The following is a 16622-nucleotide window of genomic DNA, read 5'->3' as shown; positions in this document are numbered from 1 at the left end:
TATATTTTATATAAATAAATTATTCAAAAATAAAGTGCTAGCTTTTAGCAGAGATTTAATTTTTAAATTTTTCATAGCTTTTAAATTTTTTTAATATTATATTTTAAACCTTCAGTTTTTTAAAAATGTCTTCAATTCTTGATTCAACTTTAATTTTTAACTTAATTATGATTTACTGTCTAACTCCTTTCTAACCCAACACAATCATAAAAATAATTTTTTAACTTAAATTAAACCGTTAACAATTTCGGTCGATAGTTCAATGCAGATTGAGTATTAAAACAATGAGTTAGACCTGCATCAATATGATATGATTTCACAAATATCCAACTCAAATTATTCCACCCACTTGCCCTACTTTATTAAATTATTACTTCAAAAAGAAGAAAAAAAACTTGACTTTCATCCAACAGTCCCCGTGCAGATTCACTGTGCCTGTCACTTTACTTTCGTGTACGTGTATATATCAATCCACCTTTTTTTTTTTTTGGTGCTCCCTTGCCCGTCAATTAAAATTATTATTGGATTTGAATTCGCTTCTGTCGTTTTAACTCATCCAATCAACTGTAGTTCCACGCTTCAAAATATTTTTTCCTTCGTCATTATAAGAGAGAGAGATATATATATATATATATTGAATATTTTATGCTTTAATTTATAAGATATTTTACGAAATGTTATGAGTAATTGATGTGTTTATTCTAAGAATACCAACGAGACAAACTCGGATCACATTTTTTATTTTATCACAAATTGTTGTCAATGTGTTTTGTATAGTAATTAAATATACATCATTTTTTTAACCAGAATATTGTATATACACTCAATTAACAGAATTATTTTTAATGGAATAAAATGTAAACGAGATAGAATTTACATCATATTGACATAATAAGGAAATGAATTTAAAGTTTAAACGTCATTTCTCTTTCTGATGTGCTTCTACCAATGGTCTCAAGTGTTTGAGAACACTGAAATATTGGCTTTGAAATATGATGCTTTGTAATGCCTGTATGTTTGATTGAAGGGGTAACATATTATCACAGTAAACCGACATTTGCACAAATGGGTCAATATAATGCAGAATGTGTATATATATATATATATATATATATTAATGAATTAAAGAATGTGATTGAGAGATAAAATGATTCGATATATTAATTTTAATTTTTTTAAAAATAAAATTAACTCATTTAAAGTTGAACGGCTGTAGATGGGAAGAACCAAAGAAGTTTAATTCAAGACTTATTTCTATTTTCATATAAAAATTTATCCTCGAATATGTGTAGTAAACATGCTCATATAACTGTTCACAGATAAATCGCATTTAAATATTAAATACTGATAAATACCCTTTTATTTAAAATATCTCACACAACTACAAGTTGTGCCCATGATCGACTAATGGGATATATTATATGTATTCTTGTCCTCCTTTAATGTAGAACAATGACTGCTTCGATAGCACACCACTTCGTTTTTTTTTTTTAAATATTTATCGACGTGCCATGCACGCATTAGAGTTAAAAAATATTATTTGTTCGAATAAATCATTGAAAAATATTCATGGATCTGATCATGACTGGGGGCTTAAATAATAAGATCCCAATCTAATGACCAGCCCGATGTATGGTGGAATTATAAATATGTTCATATATGGACAATATTTTACGAACAGAAATGAACAATTTGTGATAAAATAATTGATTAAGCATAACTTCATAGTTCATGCCCACCAGGACTTGAATAATATGATGAGCAAAAGCACAAGTCGGTAGTTTATATGCTGTGGAAATAAATTTTCATCCACTTGCTAGAATTTTAGAGGAAAAAATATAATAAATATATGGCAAAAAATAAATAGCACAAATTTGATTAAAGACATCAGAAATTATTAATGTGAAAAACCTCTCAATGCAGGGGTAAAAATTATGGGTCATCCAAATTAATAAAGAAGAACTCTACTAAAATCAAAATAGGATACAAGAGAATCTCAATCAAATGCACAAACAAGTGCAAACAACTAGCCAAAACAATAAATCAATGGTCTTATAAAAGAGGATGAAGAAGATCATGAAAAACATCAACTTAGAAGCTGTAATGCGAACAGAATATTTCTCACACCAGGCAATGAATCAACAATCTCACTGTTGAAAATAATGCATTGGATGTTGTGAAGAAGCTCATTAAATTTTAGCTTAATCCAATGGTGAAATAATGCAACATCAATTCACTGTGCTTTATATTGAGATCGTTATGTGAATATGCAAAAATGACTTTTTCTCTTCTTTTCTTGCAAATGACTGCACATAAAATTGAATATGACCTCTCTCACATTACCTAATTGACCCCTCTCCACTTTACTTGGTGAGACTCACAATAAGTTTCATTATTGGGTCTTTCTCCTTATAGGAAAGGAGCCCAAACCCAACATATCTCCCCCTCATGACTATGTGGAGATGCCGCCAATCTGGCGATCTTACAACAACTTTCAAACTTATCATTGCCTTACTCAACATATCAGTAATATTTTCATCAATATGAATTTTCACCAAATCGAGCAACTTAGCATCCCAAACATCACATATCCAATGATACCTTACATTAATTTGTTTGGACTTAGAATGGAAAATTGAATTTTTAATAGGATGAATAACACTCTGACTATCACAAAACAATGAGTATTTTTCTTGAGTAAAATCAAGCTCTTTCAAGAATTGTTTCACCCTTAACAACTCCTTACATGCTTCAGTAATAGAAATATATTCAACCTCTATTGTATACAAAGCTATGCACTTTTGCAATTTACATTACAAGGTCACAGCTTCCCCTGTAAATTTAATCACAAAGCCCGAAGTAGACTTTCTAAAGTCAACATCACCAGCCATATCTAAGTGTGTGCACCTCTTAAGGATAGGCTTATCACCTCCCAAACAAAGTCTCATACTAGTAGTACTATGAAGATACCTCAAAATTCATTTTATAGCTTTCTAGTTCTCTCTACTTGGGTTAGACAGAAATCTACTAATTGTATCAACAACATGCGCTATATCTGGTTTAGTGCATACCATTACATACATCAAATTACCCACTGCAGACACAAAAGAAATCTTTTGCATATTTAACTTTTCTGCTTCATTTGAAGGACTTCATTCAACACTCAATTTAAAATGAGTAACAAAAGGAGTATTTGCCAACTTAGCATTGTTCATTTTGAACCTTGGCTACACATTTTCAATGTAGTGTTCTCGAGACAGCTAAAGGTTTTTCTCCTTTCTATCACACAAAATTCTTATACCAAGAATTTGCTTAGTAGCTCCCATGTCTTTCATGGCAAATGACTCATCCAATTGCTTTTTTAACCTGTCAATCCTAGAAACATCTTTCCCAACAATAAGCATGTCATCAATATATAATAACAGGATAATTAAATCATCATCAGAAAAATATTTAACAAATACACAATGATTAGAAGTAGTCTTCTTATAACCTTGCTCGCATATAATAGACTCAAACTTGTTATACCACTCCTTTGGAGCCTGCTTCAATCTATATAGCCTCTTTCTTAACCTACACACATAGTCTTCTTTGCCTTTAATAAGGAAACCTTCAAGTTGCTTCATGTAAATCTCTTCTTCTAAATTACCATAGAGAAAAGCAGTCTTCACATCCATTTGCTCTACCTTTAAATTAAGAATAGTAGCTAACCTTAACATGATTATAATAGATGACATCTTCATTACAGGCGAGAAAATTTCATTAAAATCAACATCCTTTCTTTGTTTGAAACCTTTAACCACCAATCTAGCTTTATACCTTAGAGACGTATGATTACTTTCATGTTTCTTCTTATAAATCCACCTTTAATACAGTGCCCTTTTTCTCTTAGGCAACTTTACCAAATCAAATGTGTAATTATCATGCAAGGATTTCATTTCATCTTGCATTGTATCCAACCACTTTTGTTTTTCTTTACTCTCCATTACCTCTTTAAAATACTCAAGTTCTCCCCCATTAGTCAACATCACATACTTATGAGGAGCGTATCTTTTAGATTGTTGTTTTTCTCAATTAGACCTCTTGAGTTGAATTTGAGGTGGTTCAGGTGCATTATTTGAAGAAACATCATGTGATTCATGTTGCTTATCAACATCATTTGTTGAATCATCAAACAAATCACTAAGATGCTAATCATTAACATTATCATGTTGCACACCATTCTCAGTGTTAGCAACTAGATTGTAATAGGCAAGCTCACTGGGTTAACATCAACTAGATTATCACCTTTTTTAGGTGTAGTCTTCCCTACCTTATCAATGTAATCAATGGTCTTCTCTTCCATAAACTCCACATCATAGCTTTTGACAAGCTTTTTCTCAATAGGATCATACAACTTGTAGCCAAATTCATCCTGATCATACACTATAAAGATACATTGCCTTGTCTTTACATCCAATTTGGATCTTTCATCCTTTGGAACATGCACAAATGCCCACCAAAAACTCATAGATGATCATAACTAACATTTTTATCAAACCAAACTTTGTCTAGCACTTCACTATTCAAAGCAACTGTGGGACTCAAATTGATAACATGCACAACTATGTGTAATGCCTCACTCCAAAATTGTTTAGGCAACTTTGCTTCAAAAAGCATACACCTAACTCTTTCCATGAATATCATATTCATCATCTATGCTAAACCATTAAGTTAAGGAGTCTTTGGAGGAGTCTTCTCATGTTTAATACCATGTTGCTTATAATAAGCATCAAATGATCCACAATACCCACCACCATTATTAGCAAGAATGCACTTAAGCTTCTTACTTAATCGCCTTTTAATCAAAGCCTAAAATTCTTTGAACTTTTCAAGCACTTGGTCTTTTATTTTCAAAGTATAGACCCAAAGCTTTCTAGAACAATTATCAATAAAGGTAACAAAATAGAAAGAACCATTTAAAGGTTTTTACCTTCAAAAGACCACAAATATCAAAATCCTCTAATTCAAACAACTTTGATGAAATATTCTCACTCCACTAAACATAATTAACTAATATAACACCTGACAGTCAGAGACTTCACTCAAAAAAATGATTACCAAGGATTAATTTAAAAGCAAGGGATCCCAAGTTCTCCAAATAAAAATAAGTTTAAATTAATCCAAACCCTTTATATCAGAGTAAAATAAGTTTTAGAAGCATGAGATACCTTAGAAGAGTGAAAGAAGTCGAAAATGATTGAAAAACAAAATATGTGCTATAATAAAGGGCAATGCGTCACGGCTTATGCGTGCTGCGCCGTGACATGTTGCTCTCTATGCCACGTGCCATGGCTCAAGCGGCGTACGCCGCAGCGTGTTGTATGAAATTTTAACTGATTTTACTGTTATTTGATAGCAAAATTGAGAAACTTCCGACTTGCCTTGATTCTCTGTCTGATCTTCAAATGACGTGATCTAGATGTCTATGAAAAGCTTTCTACATGAACTAGCTAATGGTATAGGTTTTACTTTCAAAATACCCAAAGACTCAACAAGTGCCAAAACACTACAAAGTTAGACACCCAAACACATTTCAACCATTTTTCACAACTTCCACACAAAATGGGTGTCTAAAACCCTTAACAAGTGCTAAAAGCTTTTCCTAATACTTGAACCATATCTAATAGACCTAGGACCACCAGTACAACACATCACAAGCACTAAAATAATAGTATAATAAAAATTTACTTCTTAACCCTATTTTACTAAAAACAGAGGGGGAGGTAAACCATCATTGCATTGTGCCCAAATTATTCAAAACATGTTCAAATCATTATTTCTACACTTACATTAGTATTTTAGCCCTATTAACAAATATATATTAACATACCTAAAGACTCAGGGCCTAAAATACAAATCTAACATTCTCGAAAACAAAATAGTGCAAGTGTGATAGCATGCATCCTAAAATTGGCAAATATATGCTATTACACAAAATAAACTAAGCTAGAGGTATATAGTAAGAGCCTAAAAAGTATTAAATGAAAGGGGTGAGTCTAGCCATTCAGTAATCAAGGTTAAACCTACTATAATAAGTTATATATCAATTATAAACCGAGTACATGCATAAGAAACCACGTATGCAAATAAGTTCACATATATCATAATTTATCATTTATCATTAAATAACTTCTTTATCTATCATAAACTAGGTATATTGTTACTATATTCTTATATATGTGACATGACCCATACTCATGTGACTTGCCATCACTTAACACGTGTGACATATCATATATTTACTTAGGCAATAATCAACCAACCTTATTTCTTCTTATTTTCTTAGACCAAAATCGTGGGCTATAATACTGATTAGGACTCCATTCGTATGACTGGATTACCCAAGCTTATTAATCGTAAGATGTGACCCGACTAGAGATCACAAGACTTACTCTCGAACCACAGCCTCCCTCATTCTCAAATCCTTGGAATGTCTCATATCCTAGGCTATTCTCCTCATTGAATCAGTGGAGATAGCTAGGTTCTAGTTCCTTGACAAATTATGAAACAGTCCCTCAGTAAACTGTGAGACAAGACTATACTCTCGTGTATTGGAAGGTCGCTTAAATACCATATGAATTTTCTCTACTCCCAATCCCTAGGCGAACTCCTACCACTAATCATGCCATAATCAATACTCACTTATTTTGACATTTTTATTTTTGTTTACTCATTATCACAACAATCATGTTGGGCTCACGACCATGCGCTACCTAAATTTGTATTCTCATCATTTTCTCCAAATTCATTTCTCATTAACACACATCTATCTCACATAATCATCACATTCATTTTTTTCTAAAGACATAGGCATATTTATATTCAAAAACATCCTAATTAGGCATTTGCATTTCAATTTAAAATAACTTTATGCACATTCAGTTTTTCATATGCTTATCAAAACTAGCACATGCTTTTCATATTGAAAATTAACCCATGAATGCCACACTCACAATTGAAATCAATTTACAATCAATTAATATATAACTACTCAAAGTAAAGTTTTCCTGGTTACCTCAAACCTTTGAGAGGTCAAAGGTTTACCCTTTAATCTACTACCTTCCAATCTTAAATTTCCAATTCAATGGGTGACCAAGAGTCAAAATTACAATCAACTAAGTTGAATTTCATCAACATTACCAACTCAAGCATTTAAATCCTCAATCTCTGCTTCTAAATTGCCCAACATTCACTCTACATGAGTTGGAACCTATCTATTGGGTTGAATAGTTACTTTTAATCTCCAATAATATTAATGAGCTATTAAATCTCCATTAATGGTATCACAATCTTCCAACTACCCATAATAAATGGGATTTTTGGATATTAATGGTGCCCAACAACCTAAGATACCAAAACTTATTATACCTAAGTTTAGATACTCTAACATACTCTCATTAACTCCATTTGAATCAATAAATCTAGACCCATAACTTATATGGACCAAAATTTTACTTTTATTATCAAACCCTAACCACAAACTCATAAATGTGAAAAAAATGGGGATAGTAATGAGTGTGATACTTACCTTAGATATTTGTAGCGTTTAAAATATTCTCTATGTCGTCCATAAGTAAACCCTAGCAGAGCTATGCCTCTCTATTTTCTCTTTTCTTTCTCTCTATTTCTGTCTCATTTCACATTTGATAAACTGCAGAAAATGGCTATGCGCCGCGATAGACGCACAATGTGCTGTAGCACATGGCACAGAGAGATCCTCCCTCATTCAGAAACGTTTGTGCACCACGGTGGATGATCTCCATGCCTTAATGTGTGGCACAACAACATCAACTCTTCCTTTTCTTCTCATTTTAATACCCGGATGGCCCGTCTTGATATCGGACCCACAACTAGGGCTGAAAAATTATTAAATATGATTATTAGATCTCCTTGACTACACACCATCTTAACTTACTTAATTAACCTAATTAGGTTTAGTTAATTAGGAAATTAAAACTTGGAATGTTACATTTAACTTTCTTGAAGGAGGATGCTTCTTAAACGACACTATAGTCTATTTACCTACCATGCAATAAGAACATCTCTCCAATTTTGCACTCTTCAACCCATAAAGTACATCCTTTTGGCTAAGCAGTTCAATCCTTTTTTGCTAATATGAATAAGCCTTCGGTGCCACAAATTCGATGCCTCTATATTAATAGCATTCACATTGTCTTTAGCAATATAAGGTTTTGTCTAATACAATTTAGAGAATTTTTCTCCTCTAGTCACAACCAAGTTACCTTATGTGAGTTTCCACTTTTCAGAGCCAAAATAGTTATCAAAACCATCATTATCAAGTGCATGAATAGAGATCAAATTAAAACGAACATCTAGAGCATGTTTGACTCTTCTAAGAAGTAGCTTCATACCCATATTAGTTTCTAAACAAACATCACCAATACCAATCACCTTAGACAGGCCATCCTTACCCATCTTTGACACCCCAAAGTTATCAGGAGTATAAGATGTAAAGAGCTCCTTCTTCGATGTAACATATAGTGTAGCACCACTATCTATTATGCATATACTCTCATTTGATACAAGATTAACTATGTCATAATCATATAGAAGAACAAGATCATCATTAGTAGTAGTAGTAATGTGCTCATCATCATCTTGGCCTTTGTCATTTTGCTTACTCTTTTTATCCTCATTCTCCTTTTTCCACTGAAAGCAATTCTTTTTAATATACCCTATCTTCTGATAGTAATGACGCTCTATATTCTTGTATCTAGATTTAGATTTACTCCTGCTTTTCTCTCTACCACCCTTCAGTTTTCTTTTCTGATTTCTCTCCTATTTTCTGTGACAAGCACCTCAGGTTGAGATGAAGAACCCTGTGCCTTCCTTCCTATCTCTTCATTAAGAGCATCGTTCTTTACAATTTGCAAGGAGATAACAAAATTAAGAGTTAAATTAGCTATAGAAACCTACAATGTCTCCCGAGACTCAAGCAAAGTATTTAGAAGCTATGGTCCTAAAATCTTATCTTCAAACTTGATAGCCATTCTTGACAATTGATCTAGGAGCCCTTGAAATTCATTCAAGTGATCAGAAATAGAAGTCCCTTCTTTATATCTCAAATTCATCAAACAATTTATCAAATACAATTTGTTATTTCTTGACTTAAAGGCATACGAGGACCCAATCTTATCCCACAAGGTTCTTGCATGTGCCTCATTAGCAATGTGGTCATACCTATTGATGCTCAAAATCCCATTCTTCACTAGATTTGAAATCTGGCTTTTAAGTAGCAAATATAGGAAGATGCATATTTAGCAAATACTTCATCTTGCCCTCCCATAAATGATAATTAGTGCCATTTAAAGAGATCATCTTATTTGTATTCGACTCCATCATTCGAGCAATTCAAACAAATATATGAAAAAAAAATAAATAGCACAAATTTGACTAGAGACAATAGAAATTATTAATATGAAAAACCCCTCAATATAAGGGTAAAAACCACGAGTTGTCTAGACCAATAAAGAACAGCTCCACTATGATTAAAATAGGATACAAGAGAGTCTCACTCATATGCACAAATAAGCACAAACAACTAGCCAAAATACTAAATCAACGGGCTTATAAAAGAGGATAAAGAAGATGAAAAAACACCAAACTAGAGGCTGTAGTGCGAATAGAATATCTCTCACATTAGGCAACGAATCAACGATCCCATCTTTGAAAATTATGCATTGGATGTTGTGAACTAGCTCACCGAATTTAGCTTGATCTAATGGTGAAATAATCCATAAAGACCAATTTACCGAGACTATTTTGTAAATATGTAAAAATGATTCTCTCTCTTGTTCTCTCTCAAACGACTGCACATAAGACTAAATATGACCTCTCTCACATTACCTAATTTGACCCCTCGCTATTTTACTTAGTAAAACTCACAATGGGTTTCAATATTAAGCATTTTTCTACATAGAAAGGGAACCCAAACCCAACATAATAGACTTGAAATGAAAAACAAATTAGACACACTTAGACACGCGCGCACGCACAACATGAGAGGGACTGAAGGAGGATATGCTTGCTAAATTGTGTTTTCATTACGCATTCAGCAGTAAGATTGGACATGTTCGAATCTCTCATTGCTAAGCCTCACTTAATAATCTAATAATTTAAATCCACAAGTTTTCTAAAGCACATAAATTAAATAAAGAGATGAGAGAGAGATAGGATGGTTTTTTTCAAAGGAAAATAGCAATGAAGGACGGTTAAAAAAATTTATATCAATCAAGAGTTAATTATTGTTAAAATTTAAATGAAAAGAAGCTTGAATGGATTGTTGTTAATTTATAACAAGTTGTTGTTAAAACTTAAATAGATAATTATTGATAAAAGATTAACTTAAATTAATAAATAATCATTCTTGTTTTGATAACTATTGACTCTTGATTGACATAAATTTTTTTCAATAATCCTTGATTGATATTTTTCATTTTTTTTTTTCAATTTCCAGGAAGCTGCTAAACAGTTTGAACGATGAAATAGGATATTCTTTGGTTTGACTAGTCAAGCCCCAATTGGCGTGCGGTGATTATCCGAGCATAAATAGCTACCATGGCCGTAAGAAACGAAGTTGAACTCGAACTGCTTCTTCCATATTCGCGCACAAAGCCTGTATATGCTAGCTTCTTCAGTGAGCCTTTTACACTAGGCCTCTAGCTGTATATATATTATCTGTACTCTGAAGTCTCTGCTTCGTTCTGTGAAAGCCGAGTAAAGGCAGAACAGAAACAATGGTGAGAGCTCCTTGCTGCGAGAAGATGGGACTGAAGAGGGGTCCTTGGACTCCTGAAGAAGACCATCTCTTGGTCTCCTACATCCAAAAACATGGCCATGGCAATTGGCGTGCCCTCCCAAAGCAAGCAGGTACTTCAATCATATGCTAGATTTTGCACTCAGAAGAGTGACGGAAACACAGGAAATGAAATACTCCCGAGTTTTACATGTCCTTCTTGAATATGTTCATGTTCTTTGTAATTTTATCACTGTTTTGCAAGTTTAGTTTCTCTGTGTGGTGATGGTTGTCCGGTGAATTCCTCAGGTCTTTTAAGATGTGGGAAGAGTTGCAGATTACGGTGGATCAACTATTTGAGGCCAGATATAAAGAGAGGAAACTTCACGGCTGAAGAAGAAGAAACTATTATTAAGCTGCACGAGATGCTTGGCAACAGGTATACATTATTCCCTACTGATCTATATGCCTTCTGATTGACCGATGACAACATAAACGTTGATATATTCATCCTACAACTCCACTTCTCCAAGATGAAAAAGGATATGCTGCTTAGTGATTCTTCTTCAATCTTTAGTTGAAGGAAATTGTCATTGGAGATTCAGTTTCAGAAACTTGATTTGTTTTTTTTTTTTTGTCTTAAATAACAATATATAGCAAAAGAAAGGATATAGTGGCGGGGACTACGTACTGGCCTCCATTAGTTGTCAACTTCCAGAAAAATATTAATTAAAAAGAAAGGGACCGTTCTCATAAAGTTTTTCTATAATGGCGACTAGACCCATTTTAACTGTGAGGAAAACTAGGCGAGCTCTCTGCTGCCACTTGATACTTCGATATAAACAAGTAACCAGGCTGCGAGATTCTCTGATTCATAGATCTGATTTTCACCACACTCAGCGAGGCATTGTGTGTGTATATATGTAGGTCACATGCAGCTAGCAGCTATATACCAATGTGCACAAGATAATATTAGTAAATTCCTAGAAATACGACAACCCTGTTTGTCTTTCACTGATATGTCTTAAAAACTCTTGTCCTTGTTATCTAGGTGGTCAGCCATTGCAGCGAAGCTACCAGGAAGAACAGACAACGAGATAAAAAATGTTTGGCATACCCACTTGAAGAAGAGGCTTCAAAAAACAAAGCAAGCTGATCAGCTCATTAACTCAGAAACCAAAACCAGAGGCTCCAAACCTCATTTAATTAAACGATCTGTTTCCAGTTCCAGCACTGTGACCACTCAATCAGTTTCATCATCGTCTACTTCTTCCAGTGATCTGTTATCCTCAGTATTCACACTAAGAGAAAGCAATGGCATGAATATGTGCATCAAGAGTGAAGACATGGACTCTCTGGAGCCTATATTGCCTCAAATTGAAGAAAGCTTTTGGTCAGAAGCTGCAATGGATGACAATAGCATCGCCATGAACAATGAATTACCAGCTCATCATCAATGCTCATTTGAGCCTGTGGAATCATTCCAGCAAGGCTGCGGGTATAACAGTATAAACTTTGACGATGGAATGGATTTCTGGTACGACGTATTCATCAGATCAGGGGATTCGACAGAGTTGACGTTCTGAACTTTTCATATATGCTCCTAGTGGGCCTTTGTGTCATCCATCTATTTCTACTTTCTAGTGAGAGAGGAGGCTATTTTTGTCCATCCAAGAGCTACAGTCATTCATTGACTTGTAAACCTTCACCACCTTTTCGTTAAAAGCTTAAAATATAGAGTGAGATTAAATAGTAAGACACTCACAAAGAAGTAATGGGCATGTAATTAACATTCTTGTTTCTTAGAAATAATATTTTTTTTTTTTGGACTTTGCTGAGGGTCATTCATTTATTGCAATTTGCAGTAATAACAAAGTAAAGATGCAGGATATGAAAGTATGGAATAAATTCAACTATTTGTGTCTGTTACATATTGTCTATTTTCCTTTGAGATATGTGGTAGTGGGTGAGAGATTAATGCGCTTCAGCGGAACAGATGATCAAATTTGAAAAGTCGACCATGAAAGATCTGAATGATTCTTCAAGTTGTGGCCGATTATTTGGAAGCTTGAAAAAGTAAACATTCATCAACCCAGTTATTAACGAACCCTGAGTCACTACAGCGGAAAAAAACAAGAAACGAGGAACGAAATTTTCTTTTTTTCATATGATAGTATAAAACTTTTTACAAGGAGCACACTTTTTGACACGAACGGCAAATTACTTTTTTACATTTATATATAGAGAGAGTAGCACTAAATATATTATTTAGTGTACCGGAACTCAATTTTATCTACAAATCATCCATTTTTATTTTTCCTGAAAATGCATACTACATGTCCATGTTTGCATGTACATACATACATGCACGAAATCTGGCGTTGACGAAACATATAAGGGTGTGTTTGGATTTTAATTGAAAAAAATTGATTAAAAAAATTGATTATTAGAATGTGATGGTATTTAAATAAAATTTCAAGAATTGATTATGATATTGATTTTTCAAAATGGAACAAATTTCAGCTTATTCCAAATGGAGTTTTGGAAACTAAATGGAGTTTGGAAAAAGTGAGGTGTTTGGATAAAATTTTTTAAAACTATAATTTTGAACCTAGAATTGATTCTAAAAAGGCATCCAAACAGGCCTTAAGAAGTTTTTTTAACCTTGGCGTGCCTGTGAGTTCTATTTTTGTATTTGTGCAAATTAAAACGTAATCATATTTGTTATTATATAATCCATCTGTTTTTATTTATAAAAATAAATTACCTACTTTATATAAAGTTATAAACTAATTTATACATCAATAAGAGTTCAGTTTAATGAAATAGCTAGTTACTCACAACGCAAAAAATAATATTCAGACATTTAGGGTTTGTTTGGTAGCAATTTTTTTTTTGTTTTTAAAAATTGTTTTATAATAAAATTTTTAAAATTATTTTTCAAAACAAAATAAAATAAAAATATGTTTGGTTATGTTAATTTAAAAATTATTTTTAAATTAAAAAATATACTGATGGTGATAGTTATAAGTGGTTAATGGTGATGATTTATTATAGAAATTGATCAAAGTAATTATAATTTTTAATAATTAAATGCATATTATTTTAAAAACAAGAAAAATAAAACAAAAACAACTTGAAGTTGTTTCTATTTTTTTAGTTTTTTTTAAAAAATGAAAAAAGTTTTAAAAATAATTAAATTAAAAACATTTAACCAAACAAATTTTTAAATTTTTCTGTTTTCAAAAATAAAAAAATAGTTTTAAAAACAGAAAACAAATAAGCCCTTAATATCCAATCATGCTTTGAATAAAATTTTCGGGGAGCATATTTCTTTCATTCAAAAACAAAAGAGAAGAACAAAACACATGGCTTTCAAGTTTGAAAATGCTGTTCAATATCTGAAGTTATCACGCTCTATTTGGCATGATTGATATGTTCACTGTAAGGACGGCAGTGCAATAATATGACTTGCTTTGCTCTAATTAAACGCTCCATGTTAGCTTTTAATTTTCTCCTCCGCCCAATAACTTTTGTCCTTAGACTATTCTCAGTCTAAGCTTAGTCTTAAAAACACTTTAGAAAATGAACAAAGCAGAAAAGCATTATGAATAAGCGAGAAGTTTCCCTCTGGAGTACGTGGTGATCAATAAGACAGCAAAATGTACTTGTATTAGCGAGTCAAGTAATATGATATTGTAATTCTAAGAGAATATGACTCTTGGCCGTGATGAAACGCCACAAGAAAGGCATTAGGCATGTTCCACACTTTTCTACCACAACCTCAAGTCGTTCGTGCTAATTTCTTCCAATTCATATATCTTGGGATCTTTCTGGCACAACAATGATACCTGAGGATAATGCACCATTTTTTCCAGCTTTGAAGTGGCACTAAAAGTACAAAGTTTTATGCCCCATTTGACAGGAATTGGAAAACCATCCTATGCGCGTGTGTTTATATATTGGTTGTTATGTGATAAAGCAGGACTCCAACCGGCTTCCACCAAAATATATAGGTGCGTGGAATCCAATTCCACATGGGGGCAATAGACTGCTAGTCGACTATGCATGGTCTTGAAGAATCAAAATTTCCTGACCATTTTGCCCTTGCCCTTCATCTCTCCCTCCTCTATCGCCTCTCATTTCTCTCCTCTGTACCTTTAAGTATCATTTTTCCCCCCAAGGATACTCTTTTTAATCATCATTAAGTTTAACTCGCATATTAATCAAACAGAGTATGTAATGATATTTCTTTACATGCCAAACATCTTGTTCGCTTGGGGCCAATTTGGCAATTTCTTGTTCACTTTCTCATTCGATTCCTTTTAAAAATATCTTGGCAACATGTCAAACGTGCGCATGGTGGAATCAAAGTCATATAAAATTCCAGGTTCCTATGTTTATTGCAGTTAGTGGAAGACCCAAGCTGTGTGTGGTCAATATGATACGATTGCAGAATAGATTGTAGGGTTTCATACCCAGTGAACACGTTGCGAAGAAGTCGTCTTTTAAAAAAGAGATGTCCCTGTAGTTGGATTAATGTGACCGATATGTGATAATGTAAAATATGAAGGGTCTTTTTCTTCGTTCTTTCCCTGCTATATCGTGCAATTCCCGGAAGCTTTCTGCACGTATATTGCTAAAGTAATCTTGGTCGCGTCATTTTTGTATCACTATTATTATTTATTATAACTAATTAAATGTGGAGTTCATGTGTATGCAGTTTAAATAAAGCTGAAATGTTCTTGACTTCAATATTATGCGACATTTTTTAATTATATATGTTGAATAATATATATATATATATATATATTAAATATACATTGAACTGATATCCATTTTTTTTTTAATTTCTTTTACATATGGTTGTATGTGAATTTGAATGGTTATTTACAGCCTCGCTGAATAGTCAATTCAGATTAAAGATATCATTTCAACGCAGCATTATCGCGTGAGCACACAATAAGATGCACACCCTACATTAATTATAACATTACAAATTGCAAGGTAAATTCTTCGTAGTCCTTCACCGGATACAATTAGTTTTAAATTAGACTTCTATAGTAAAACAATCTATCGCATGAGGTTTCACATTTAAATTCATGTGAATGAATGAGAAAAATCTCCCTTTAAAAATTATTTTCAATTGATCTCAATAATATTATAATCCAATAGTAAATATCAAATAACTAAATACTCCTTTCGTTTAAAAATGTAAGATATTTTTTGAGGAGTTAAATGTTCAAAAATGTAATACATTTTTAGTCTTTCGAGATGTAATCATTGTCTTTTTTTCAAAAATATTTTTATTAACAATGACTTTATATTTATTGTAGGGTATTTAATAGAAGTAAATATGAAAAGATAAGGTTAGTTGAAAAGCAAGTAACTACTTTATTGGAGGGTGAGATTCAATTAAAAATGCTTTATATTTTTAAACGGAGGGAGTATGTGTGTTTTTAATTTTCAGTTTGTCAAAAATTAATTTGGTGAAAGTTCAATTAACAAAAATTAATTTAGTTAAAGTCACTTATTATAATAAAATTTATATTGGATACATTTTTCAAAAGTTAATTTAATAAATTGAAAGTTGTTTGAATTATATACAATGAAATGTGTTTTTAAATGTACAATTATAAAAAAAAGCCATTGATTTTTATTATTTCTAATTCTTGTTATACAAATGCTTCATATTAGATTAAAATGTCTTATAAAAAAATAAAGATTATAAATTGTATTTAATAAACTTTGTTTATATGTGTAATTTTGCAGAAAAAGAATTTTTGTAAATTTAGATGGATAGAGTATTAATTAACATATTCCT

General features: G+C 32.4%; 1 protein-coding gene across 1 annotated transcript; it reads left to right on the top strand.

Moving 5' to 3' along the window:
* The first annotated feature begins 10647 nt into the window (after positions 1–10647).
* On the top strand, positions 10648–12627 carry LOC129309238 (transcription factor MYB4-like). Its single transcript, XM_054950704.1, has 3 exons — positions 10648–10932; positions 11108–11237; positions 11850–12627. The coding sequence occupies exons 1-3, from the start codon at positions 10800–10802 to the stop codon at positions 12382–12384; spliced, it is 798 nt and encodes a 265-aa protein (XP_054806679.1). The 5' UTR covers positions 10648–10799; the 3' UTR covers positions 12385–12627.
* Positions 12628–16622: the final 3995 nt, after the last annotated feature.

This window comes from Prosopis cineraria, unplaced genomic scaffold, assembly GCF_029017545.1.
Source record: "Prosopis cineraria cultivar Desert tree isolate PC_DT_omini unplaced genomic scaffold, ASM2901754v1 PC4, whole genome shotgun sequence".
In the NCBI taxonomy this organism is placed as follows: domain Eukaryota; kingdom Viridiplantae; phylum Streptophyta; class Magnoliopsida; order Fabales; family Fabaceae; genus Prosopis; species Prosopis cineraria.
The sequence above is the reverse complement of the archived record's forward strand: the minus strand, read 5'-3'. Positions and strand labels throughout refer to the sequence as shown.